The following is a 12271-nucleotide window of genomic DNA, read 5'->3' as shown; positions in this document are numbered from 1 at the left end:
GCCTGATGGTGATGAGAGGCAGTCTCTGCTGTTTTAATTAAGCCTTGGCATAGTGCTCCTTGGTTCTCAGCATGGAAGCATTACAGTAAGTCTACTACTCCCCCAGCTATAACTCTGGGCCCAGCATGTATTCCTTCTCTCCCCTGGGGATAGAGGATTTTTTTTTCTGTCCTTGTCCCCCAGTTGCAATTGATTTTCACCAATGGCATAAGGGCAATGGTATTTGTTGTCTTTCTACTGGCAGTTTAAGGCTTTTGTTCCATAGAAAAATCCTGTATATTAATGGGATTCATTCATTAAATAAAAATAGCACCTAAAAAACTCTTGTCTACCTTAGGCTTATGGTGAGGGATCTTTTAGAAATACTTTCTAGAAGGATATTGTTTGATTGAAAGGCTCTATAAGCAACACTGTTAACGTTTTTAGAGCGCCTTTGATTTGACTGAGGCACCACCTTTGATCTTTCTGGTCTTTTAACAATGGATTTTACAGGCATACCCTCAGATCATCCTTAGACATTGCTGCTGGTGCCCCGGATTTGATCCAGTATTACCTACTATAGTATTTATTTTCAGTAAGCATATTCAAATTCTTGTGACTTTCTTATCCCGTTGGCCTTCTCCTTCTGACCCCTGCCCTAACTGCCTGCAGGGAATCTGACTGTTGTCTCAGCAGGGACTGAAGTCATCTGAAGGTTTGGCTGGGGCTGCAGGATTTGCTTCCAAGATGGATCACGCACAAGGCTGTTGGAAGGAGGGCCTCTCCATAGGCTATTCGAGTGTCCTCACAATATGGCAGGTAAATTCCCCCAGAGTGAGTGACCCAAGAGAAAGAAAAAAAGGAAACTGTAGTACCCTTTATGACCTAGTCACTTGTTACTTCTGCCACACTCTGTTAGAAGAGTTACTAAATCTAGCCTTATACTCACAGGAAAGGGAATTAGGCTCCACCTTTTGGAGGGAAGGCATGTGAATGAATTTGCAGACATTTTTCAGACCTACCACAGGAGAGATAGGGGAGAAGCATCTCCAGGTCTGAGCCCAAATGGAGGCTCTCTCAGCCTCCTAGACCCCTTGTAGCCAAATTTTTTGTGAGAACCTTATAATATCTATGAAAAAGAGCCTATGAGTGGGTGCAAATTCCCTTTGTATCTGTGTCCCCCAAATTCCCATCTTCTCTAGATAACCCACACTGTCTAGAAATTTGTTAAAATTTCTAGCTGATTTCTTTTTTAACCAGTGTCTAGTGGTATCTGCCCTAGCTAATCAAGTGCTCATGTGCTGTCTCTTGAGAGGCTTCAGAGTCATTTGCTGTCCTTCAATCTCAGCTCTCTGATGGATTCAAGTAAAGTTTTGATTTTGCAGATTACTCAGTATTTTTTGTTACTGTTGTTGTTGTTGTAAGGTGGGACTGAAGCTATTCTCAAGTTTCTGTATCATAAACAGAAGGTGGAATCATAAGATTCCATGACACATTCATAGACTGACACATGCTTGAAGTGTTTCAGTCTATTGCAGTTATTATTCTTCTTGAAGCTCAAATTGAAGGTAGTGGAAGCTGCTTCAAATTGGCTCCTGAAATCTTTGGACACACCCCTCACTAGTATTTGGTAGCTTCTCTGCTTTCTGGTATCACAAATTGTTTCAGGACCAACTTACACTTTTTCTGCTGTACAGCTGGAATCAGCCATTTGTCAAAATTGCCTTGTTTATGAGGGTGAGAGATGGTATTTAGAGACCAACCTCTAAGCATTAGGAATGCTCATTTCAACCGGCTTGTTTTTATTTCAAACCCTTTTCACTGAGCAGAGCTAAGTATCGAATATTTTTTAAAGATAGAATAGATTACAAATTGACACCGAAACTTTAATTTCAAAAGCAGGTCTAAAAAGTTTTTACTTAACCTCATATCTTATATCTTTTTATCCTTTCTACCACACCAAAACTCCTGGTTTCCAATGACACCAGCATAATTGTTGATTTGCTTTTGTAGATACTGCCCAGATCTTCCCCTTCAGGGAAAAAATATTCCCAGGTGCTGCAAATGTTGCCTTCTGATGGCTCACAGCTGAGTCCTTCCCCAGAAATTGCCCTCACCCAAAAGGTACTGCCTTGGCCAGGCTATGGCTTCTCACCAGGTGAAATTCACATCCAAAGACTGGGTTACATGGGGCTACAAAAGTGTGGTTCCTTTGACTCAGTTTGAGACATTTTTAAAGGGCCATCAGTTTAAGAGCTTCCCCATGGGATCAACCAAGGTCTTTCTTGCCTGACAATTCAATTTCTACCTCTGCCCCACCCTACTTCCTTTAGTCCATTATTGGTATTTTCTTCCTGAGAGCACTCCCTAACAAATGACCTGTGTGCAAATCTCACAAGAGTCTCAGAGTATATTTAACAGAGAATTCAACCTATGATGGTTTTATTCTCGCAATACACAGGTCGTCTTCTAATAATACTGCCAACACTATCACTAACAACATAATTACTGAAAACTATTTTAAATAATATGTTTATGTTATTTTATGCAGTTCTTTTTGTCCTTAGGCTATATCTCATTAGGGATATACTGTCTAATTACTGCTTTAAAGTCATAAAATCACTTGAAATCATTCTTCTCTGTATGGTTATGCTACAAACTCAATATGCAGATAAGTTCATTTGTTTCATTTTGCTTTTGATTTTTTGAGAGTTTAATTATTTAATTATGTAAAAGTATTTACATGGTTCCTAGTTTGGATATAGAAAATGATGCATCTTCTTAGAAGTACAGTTTCTATCCCCGTTTTTCTTCACCCTCTCCCACATGAAAAATACATCTTGGAAATCATTTCACTAAAGAATATAGAGCTATTCCTCACTATTTTTTATAACTGCATATTACTCCATTGTTTGGATGTTACATAGTTTATTGAACTAGGCTCCTGTTGCTGGACATTTGGCTGGTTTCCAGTCCTTTGCTCCTATAACTGGTGCTGTAACAACTGGCCTTGTGTACAGACTCCTAGAAGAAAGATTGCTGGATCAAAGGGCAATAGAATAGGAATTTTTACTAGAGATTGACAAATTCTATGGGGTTATATCATTTTGAATTCTCAGAAATGATGTACGAGTGCCCATTTCCCCAGCCATGCCAAGAATGTGATGTCAGTCTTAAAGCTAATAAGTAAAAAAAAAAAAAAAGTATTGTACTCTAGTTTGAATTTGTATTTTTCTTTTGTGAAGGAGGTCGAGCACCTTTTCATATATTTAAGAGTCATTTGCATGATTGCACATGGCTCAGCATTCCACATTCATATACTAGCCAGCAAGCAGGGAAGACAAGAAGAAATGGAGAGAGGGCAAATCCCTTCTAAGCACATGCCACACACACTCTAGTCCTTATTTACTGTCACTTTCCATTAGTTACAGGGAAACTAGGAAATGAAATTTCCGGTTTGGGTGACTGTGAGTCCCACTAAAACTTGAAATGGGGGTAAGTGTTCTAATACCAAAAGGAAGAAAGGATGGGTGGACAGTGGAGACAGTTAGCAGTTTCTGCTACGTCATCTCATTTTAAGAAAAGCCCGGTCTTCACCACAGCCCTATGTGATTTTGCCTCTCCTTTCCTCTTTGTGCTCATCTACTATTCTCCGTCTTCCTGGACTTCTTGTCATTTCTCCAAAAACCAAGCATCCTCTCTTGTGGGTCTACTTGCTTTTCCCTCTGCCTGGAACATTCTTCTTCCAGAATCCATGGCTCACTCTCTCACTTAGATTTTTGCTCAAAAATGAGTCCTTCCTTGAACACTGATGCTAATTAACACCCTCCCAACGCCCAACCCTCTACCCCCCTTTGCTTTTCTCCTTAGAACTTATCATTATCTGACATAATTTTAGTTTCTCATGTTTCTTCCTCCCCAACTAATAGTAAATCCTTTATAACAATGGTCCCCAACCCCCGGGTCTCGGACCATTACTGGTGGACCAGCAAGCAAAGCTTCATCTGTATTTACAGCCATCCCCATCACTCACATCACTGCCTGAGCTCTGCGTCCTGTCAGATCAGCAGTGGCATTAGATTCTCATAGGAGCTCGAACCGTACTGTAAAGTGTGCATGTGAGGGATCTAGGTTGCACCGCTCCTTATGAGAATCTAATGCCTGATGATCTGAGGTGGAGCTGAGGCGGTGATGCTAGCACTGAGGAGCGGCTGCAAATACAGATTATCATTAGCGGAGAGGTTTGACTGCACAATAAATGTAATGCACTTGAATCATCCCAAAGTCATCCTTCCCCATGCTATCCATGGAAAAATCGTCTTCCATGAAACCAGACCCTGGTGTCAAAAAGGCTGGGGACCACTGCTTTGTAACATGCCAGCCACTGGCCTAAGCATTTGTGCTTTTTATATATTTAAACTGGATTGGGGGGGTGAAAAAAAAGAAAATATTAATTTAAACTGAATTACTTCTCACAATAACCTTATGATGTGGTATATTATCTACTATTGTCATACGATCACTGCGTAACAGACCTCACCACAACTATGTAGCTTAAAATGATAATCATTTATTTTTGTTCATTTATCTGTGGGCTGACTGAGGGGAAACTGAGCAAGACTAGGCTTAGCTGGACTTGCCTCTGAGCTACTACAAATGGGGTCCAGGTTGGTTCCTTGCACTAGCAAGCTAGCTGAGGATGTTCTTCTCATGACAATGGCAGAGGCACAAGAGGGCAAGCGTCACCATGCAAAGACATTTCAAGCCTCTACCCATCTGCCAGCATCCCATTGATTAAAGCAAGTCTCATGGCCAACCATACTTCAACAGGATGGAAAGGTGTAAGAATACTCTTCTCATGAAGCTGGGAGGGAGGATATTTGTTAAGCAATAATCTAATCTACCATCTTATTTTTCCTTTTTCAGATGAGGAAACTAAGGCAACTAGAAAATAGAAATGGAATGGAAACCCAGTTGGTACAGCTCTAGTCTAGCCAGTATAAGTCTAGCTTGCATTAGTAATACAAGGGCAGGAACTTTGTTTTGTTTTCTGTTGCATTCCCCAACACCTAGAACAGTGTTTGGCACTTAGGAGGCATTCAGTAAATATTTGTTGATCATATAAAGGAACACAGTGCAGTCCATGGCACATGGTTTGCACTTGATAAACATTAGCTATTATTATTGAGAAAAATATTCAAAACTTGGGAATAAGGTAAGCAAAAATAGCAAGTCCTTTCATTGTCATATTGGAATAGCACTTAACTGGCCCACCAAAGGATTGATTATTTAGAAAAAAACTATCTTTTTTGGACTCATTACCTATGATTAATTAAAGACTCAAAACTCCAGGAAGTTATATTTTTATAGATTTGTGTTCATTATAGATATAAGTTTTTTTCTGAATAAATTATTCTTAAAAAAAAAACCCACAAAGGATCATATTGCCCTGTCTGATGTTAATGAGTATTTATGTAGCCTAACAATCTGATTCCCACAGTCTTTCACCAATGCCTATAAATCTTTTTCTCTGACTGACCTTGGAACTAAGATAACCATTTTATTGGTTCCCTCATTAACGAGTTGAACAAATCTTTGACATGTCTTCATTCTATATTTTGAGTTACATATTTAGCTTTTTGAAAATTGTACTTTAATATTAGCACTATTTAAAATTTCTTTTTTCCTGCTGGATTTGAAAGTGGTTACTCACTTTCAATTTAATGTAACATAAGTTATTTACAGAATTCCTGTTTTTCTGGGGTATGGAGATTCAAAGCTGGAACATAAGGGTGACAGGAGAGGATAGGAACTCCTGATTGCTGGGCTTCTACACCAACAACTGGGCGCCCCAAAGATTATCATGAACCATACAAAGCAGACTTGACAGCCTTGAAATTAATTATAAAGGCTTGCCCAGAGCCTGTGCTAATTCAAGATTCTGATCATATAACTAGAAAGCTTATAGATGGTTTTCAGAGACAATTAATACCCTGAGAAGAAAAATTGTTGAAGCCTCAACTCTTGCTGGGAACATCTATTAATATTTAACAACAATCAGGTGTTATAATGGATTACTGAGGGCAACATTCCTTAAGTAGCCCCTACAGAAGGGGCGGGGGTTGAAGTCTTTGGCTAGAAACGAACAATTAACAAAGGAGAAGGACTAAAAAAAGTTTAGTTTGTGAAGTAAACTTTTTAATTCTGGCTGCTTCAGCAACCAGAATTTCCATAATAGTCTCAACAATAAAGCCACTAATAGACCACAGTGAACTCCCATTCCACTATTATCTAGACTGTTTTCTATGGGAAACTTTTCTCCCTTGACCTTTTTACTCTTGAATTGAATAATTCCCAGGTTTTCTGAATGCTTTGGAGTTTCCCAAGAAAGCTATGCGTTCTCTTATGGCATATATTATTTAATAAATTCCAGTGTCAGTTGAGGATGGGCATCAGGACTCCGAATTTGTACACCTTGGATTTCTACAACTGGGAAAGTTGAACTGCAGGGCTGGCTCTTTTAGGGTAATATTTGGACAACCTCAGGCAAGGTGAACACAAGCTCTCAACTTTGGCCCCGAATCCCGGTTCCACCATTTCTTCGTTACTTAATCACTTTGCGTCTTAGTCCCTTGCCAATAAAGACTGACCTGTCGGAGCCCTGGCTTTCTAGGGATTACATGAACTGATCAAGAAAAAGAAAGGGTTTGGCAGCGAGCTCAGCACGAGACAGTACTGCTTGGTTCAGAGCAGTTAGCCAGTACCGGGCTGTTCGTTGTCCTCCCTCACTGGAAGCCCCGCGAAGAGGTCCCGCAGGCGAAGGAGCCCGAGGGCAGCGGAGTTAGCCCACCGGGGCTTGGCCAGCCCCGGGCGCGCCTCTCCCTGGCCCGGGTTGGGACCCAACGCCCAAGGGCCTGGGCCCTGGCTTCTACCGGACGGCGGCGCGGTGCGCTCACTCCGCCCCCAGCGGGCCGGGGCGGGGACACCGTCCCCCGGGAAACGGGACGCGCTGCTTGTCCCAGGCCATCGCCTTGGCCGGCGGGGCTCTCACTGCGCGCTGTTGCGCGGTAGCCGTGTAGCAGCAGGTGGGGGACGGGGGTCAGCACTCGCGACGATCGCGGAGGAGGGTGGGCGCCTCCGGGGTGGCGGAGGAGTGTCCTCGCCCGCTCGGGGCTGGCGCAGAGGACGCGCAAGGAGCTGGCTGGCCCCGCGTCCCCTCGGACGTGCCCGATGGCAGCCCGGGAGGTGCGAGGCTTCCGGGAAGCCCAGACCCTTCGCCTAAGCCCGGGGGCCGGCCTGGAGGCGGCGGGTACTTTGGAGCACGAGGAGGGGGAGGAGGAGGAGGAGGAAGATGAGGAAGAGGCTGCGGCCAGGAGAGCGCGGAGTTTCGGCCGAGACGCGCGGGTGCGCTTTCTCGGCGGCCGCCTGGAGCAGATGCTGGGGTTCCCGGAGGAGAAGTGGAGCCAGTATTTGGAGAGCGAAGACAACCGGCAGGTTCTGGGGGAGTTTCTGGAAAGCACAGACCCCGCCTATCTTGTGTTCAGCGTCGCCGCCGCGGGGCAGCTCGAGGCCACCCGGGAGGTAAGAGACGACAATCGGAGGGACCTGCCACGCCGCTCGCCCAGGCGGGGACAGTCCAGCTTGGCCTCCTGGGTTTCCCCCGGGGACACTCACTCGGGCGCTTTCAACAACTTGCCTTAAACTCCCTAAGTGAAGTCAGCCGGCCTCCTCCCCCCAGGTGCACCCGCTCTGCAGCAGCTGGCGGCTGCGGGTTAATTTCCTAGGTCAGCCCTTCGGCTCTGACCAAGAATCCCCAGTTCAGGCTGATCCCACCCGGGTAACGCAGGAAAGCCAACCATTCCTTCAGCTGCCTGGGCGTTAGGAGCAAGGTGAGTTTTCTGTGCCAAGTAACTTCCGTTTCAGTCTCTCTTGGGTCACTCTGGAGTAATAGCCTTTAAGAAATGTGATGTTTGACAAAGCCCATGTAACTTGTCGTGCATTCAGTTTGACTACCTGTGAACCCCACTTCATCCCAGGGGAAAATACTGAGTGCTTAAAAAGGGGTGCCCAGGCAGTCTGTGCACACATGATGTATATCACCCATTTAGGGGAGCAGGTTTTTCTTTTCTTTCTCCCTCTTTTTTTTTTTTTTGAGACACAGTCTCTGTTGCCCAGGCTAGAGTGCCGTGGCATCAGCCTAGCTCACAGCAACCTCAAACTCCTGGGCTCAAGCAACCCTCCTGCCTCAGCCTTCCGAGCAGCTGGGACTACAGGCATGCGCCACCATGCCTGGCTAATTTTTTCTATATATATTTTTAGCTGTCCATATAATTTCTTTCTATTTTTAGTAGAGACAGGGGTCTCGCTCTTGCTCAGGCTGGTCTGGAACTCCTGACCTCAAACAATCCGCCCTCCTCGGCCTCCCAAAGTGCTAAGATTACAGGCGTTAGCCACCGCACCCAGCCCCTTTCTCCCTCTTTTTTTTTTTTCTTTTTCCCCCTCTAATTTAGATTGCTTGTCCACGAGGATTTTTAGGTAGTATTTTTCAAGTGTGAAGAGCTTGGAGAAAGATTCTTTAGGCAGTGCAGTGCCTCGGTTTGTTGTTGCAAAGTGATATCATTAGATGTGGTCATTGTAATAGCTGGGAAATAGGATCCCAGAGAAGAAACAGAATAACAGGAAGGTTACCTTAGGGTAGCATGAATTTTGAAATTTTTGTTTTAGTACTCTCCTGATCATAATTTGTTGTTAAAAAGTTTGTTAATAGATAAGGCAATAGAACATTTACTTAAAGTATCATCTAAGTTAAATGGTCATTATAATATCTAAAGGAATGACTCAGGAGTTGCAGAAATGTTAGAATGTTTTGGTTAAACACTTCTATTCTCTGAAAGAAATACAAATTAACCTCTTATGCCTTATCTTTATCTCAGTTTGGTTTATTTCCAAATAAGAGAAGATAAGAAAGAATTGCCTTTTAAGATTGAAACATTTGTCTGGGCTCAGTGGCTCAAGTCTATAATCCCAGCACTTTGAAATGCCCAGGTGAGAGCATTGTGCTTAATGTCAGGAGTTTGAGATAAGCCTGGGCACCATAGTGAGACCCCATCTCTATCAAAAAAAAAAAAAAATAGCCAAGTGTGGTGGTGCACACCTGTAGTCCTAGCTACTACTCAGGAGGCTAAAGCAGGAGAATTGCTTTGCTTGAGCCCTGGCATTCAACACTGCAGTGACCTATGATTGTGCCACTGCACTCTGGCCTGGGTGATGGAGTGAGACCTTGTCTCTAAAAAAAAGGATTGAAGCATCCTTTTGTGCTCTTTATTTTTTAATTATGAGATTTTATAGTATATAATGACCTGGTGTAACTGACATGCCTTTAAAAAGGTGACATTTCCACACCAGTAATGGTGTGAAATTAGCATTATAAAAGAACAAAGAAAACTGTATACACTCTGCGTAATAGGGAAGAGCACTAGAAAGACCGTATTTGTAAAAGTAGGCAAGATGCCAAGTTTTGTTTCTTCTGCTAGCAATCTAGCTACAAGTTGGATACAGTAAATCCTGCTTGTTAACAGAGAAACTACATAGTGAATTTGAACTAATTATCTTGTTCTTGTTTCAGATTCCAAGAGATGCAAAACATAAACTTGTTTATATTGCCAAGAAGATTACTGAAAGCATTGGAGGAAATGATTTCTCTCAAATGGTTTTATTTGGAGAGTTACCTGCATCATCTCTTGGACATGTATCTGTTTTTCTAGACGAGGTACTAGTCTATATTTAATATTTGAATCTTTCATTTATCTCCATGACATTTGGTATTATTTGGGGCAACCCTGGCAATTCAAAAGAGAAAATGTAGAAGCCAGTAGTTCCTTTAGCCAAGTGGATGGAGAGTGATAGTTTTTAGGCCGTTCCTGAGGTAAGCTGATACTTACTGATGCTAATATTCAACAGGTGGTAATTTGGCAGGTGATACCTCCCTTCTTCCCTCTCCATCTCTTCCAAAATAATGGAAGTAAATGAAAAGCAGCTTGATTTGAATAGGCTTTTATACTTAGCAGTAAGTTTTAAACTTCATGTTCAGAGTAGAGACAAACTTATACTTTGAAATGGAGATTATCAGTTTTTCAGATTCCTGTTAGAAATTGACAGTTAAAAGCTAAGTTTCATTCATTACAGATAATGGAAAAAGGTGATGGAGACAAAGTGTTAGGGATAGTTGCCTTGAAATTCCTTTTTTGCCCCTCAAATCAGAGATGAGCATCATGTGCCTGAAATTGGGAAAAAAAAAAAAATCAGACAAATGCTTTCTAAGCAAATGTTCCTGACAGTTTAATGTGCATAAGAACCACCTGAGGGTATTTTGCTAAGGCAGGATGGTTTATCCAATCAGTCTAGGGTGGAGCCCAAGATTCTGCATTTCTAATCTGCTGTTTGTTCATGGACCAGCTTTGACAGATACCTAATGATCAGGGTCCATAGAACTAGAGCAGCTGCTCTCAATCTTTGCTGACCATTAGAATCAGCTGGGGGAACTTTCTACCATATCAATGCCCAGGTTACACCTCATACCACTTAATTCGGAACATCAGGCAGCAGTTGTTTAAGATTCCCAAGTGATTCTAATATACAGTACTCTTTGGGAACCTCTGGGTTAGATATCTGTCTACAAGTCAATTCCTAAATTTGCATTGCTAAATCAGATCTCTGTGATCAATGCAGCCCTGCTAAGGCCACTATTTAAGGTAGGAAAATTGCTAACATACCTATTACTAGTGACTTATACCAATCTTCCTTTATCACACGTCTTCTACTTTCTGAATCTCTTTTGCTGTCTTCTTGAAAGGAGGCATTTGCTATTTTTTTTTATTTGAGCATATTATGGGGGTACAAATGTTTTGGTTACATATATTGCCTTTGCCCCACCCGAGACAGAGCTTCAAGCGTGTCCATCCCCCAGACGGTGCGTGCCGCACCCATTAGATATGAATATATCCATCCCTTCATCCCCTCCCCTCCCCACTTGCCCCCCACCCGATGAATGTTACTACCATATGTGCACATAAGTGTTGATCAGTAATACCAATTCTACTCCGCCACAAAAAACAATGGTGATCTAGCACCTCTTGTTATTATCTTGGTTAGAGCTGGAGCCCATTCTACTGGGTGAGGTATCACAAGAATGGAAAAACAAGGAGGTATTTTCTTGCTGTCTTTGGGCTAGCCAAAGTCTCTCACCCCCAATTTCAGTACCCTGCCTAGGTTTTCCTCCCCTCCTGTTGAATTTTCTTGGTTTTAGCTGATTTCAGGGAGATGCTAGGAAGAAGGTTTTCTACTTTCAGTACCATGGAACAGTTTTTGGTTTGTAGCAGGCATGCAGGACATTTTTATTGAACTGAATCTGAAAACTTTTGGCCATTATTCAAATCTAGACTGGCATCAGCTGGGGCTTGGAAGGGCAAGGCTACACTCTGATTGGAATTCTTGCTCTACCATCTGTATCTGGCAACAGAGGATACAAAACTTTTTCAAATTTCTCTAAGCTTTCTCTGAGTTTATCTCCGTGCCAGGATCTGAGTAACAGTCTAGAAAAAGTTTGCTCGCCCCTCAACATTATTGTGTGTTTCCATACCTTATTATTCATGACCGTATTGTGTCATGTAATTGTACCTACCAAAAGTATTTAAAATGTTATGGGGTTATTTCTTTATTTACATATTATATTAGCCCAAATTTCAAAAGAAAGAATAATTGTGAACGCTTACCAAGCCAAAATGGAAGTATCATTTGGTTCTCAGTGTCTGGGCCCCGTCCTTGGACATTTCAATTTCAAAAGTCTGGAGGGGCTCAGGCTTCTGTATTTTGAAAGCATTTTCTAGATAATTATATCTAGTGATTTAAAAACTATTGTCAAGAGAAACTGCCCAGTTTAAAAAAGGGTAAAAAAAAAAAAAAAAAAGAAGGTAAGTTAAGAGTGCCACAGCAAAGGCATGATAGCTCTTTTATCTATAGTTTTGTATCAACATAGCAAACAGGTCCAAATTATTTTGGTTCACAGAAAAAGTTTGAGATTTTTCTTACAAGTCATGAAAACTAGGCAAAATTCCCAACTAAAGACAAAAACCTCAAATTAATTGAATTTGTATGTAGTTTGATAAAATTTATTGTGATTAGCAAGCATATCCCAGATCTTTTTGTTTCCAATTGTATGTATAGAAATACTTCAGCTGTTTGCTTGGCTAATTGCCTACCAGAGCACGCAGCTCAGAATTTCATATTAATAGCA

The 12271-nt window shown here is 42.1% G+C and overlaps 1 protein-coding gene across 1 annotated transcript in view; it reads left to right on the top strand.

The window, feature by feature from the left end:
- The first annotated feature begins 7209 nt into the window (after positions 1 to 7209).
- Positions 7210 to 12271, top strand: part of DNAH11 (dynein axonemal heavy chain 11) — a 305641-nt gene continuing 300579 nt past the window's right edge. The window contains exons 1-2 of the mRNA XM_069462413.1: positions 7210 to 7560; positions 9605 to 9748. Of these exons, the coding sequence (XP_069318514.1) occupies positions 7210 to 7560; positions 9605 to 9748 (495 nt within the window). The remainder of the gene's footprint in view (positions 7561 to 9604; positions 9749 to 12271) is intronic.

This window comes from Eulemur rufifrons, chromosome 29, assembly GCF_041146395.1.
Source record: "Eulemur rufifrons isolate Redbay chromosome 29, OSU_ERuf_1, whole genome shotgun sequence".
In the NCBI taxonomy this organism is placed as follows: domain Eukaryota; kingdom Metazoa; phylum Chordata; class Mammalia; order Primates; family Lemuridae; genus Eulemur; species Eulemur rufifrons.
The sequence above is the reverse complement of the archived record's forward strand: the minus strand, read 5'-3'. Positions and strand labels throughout refer to the sequence as shown.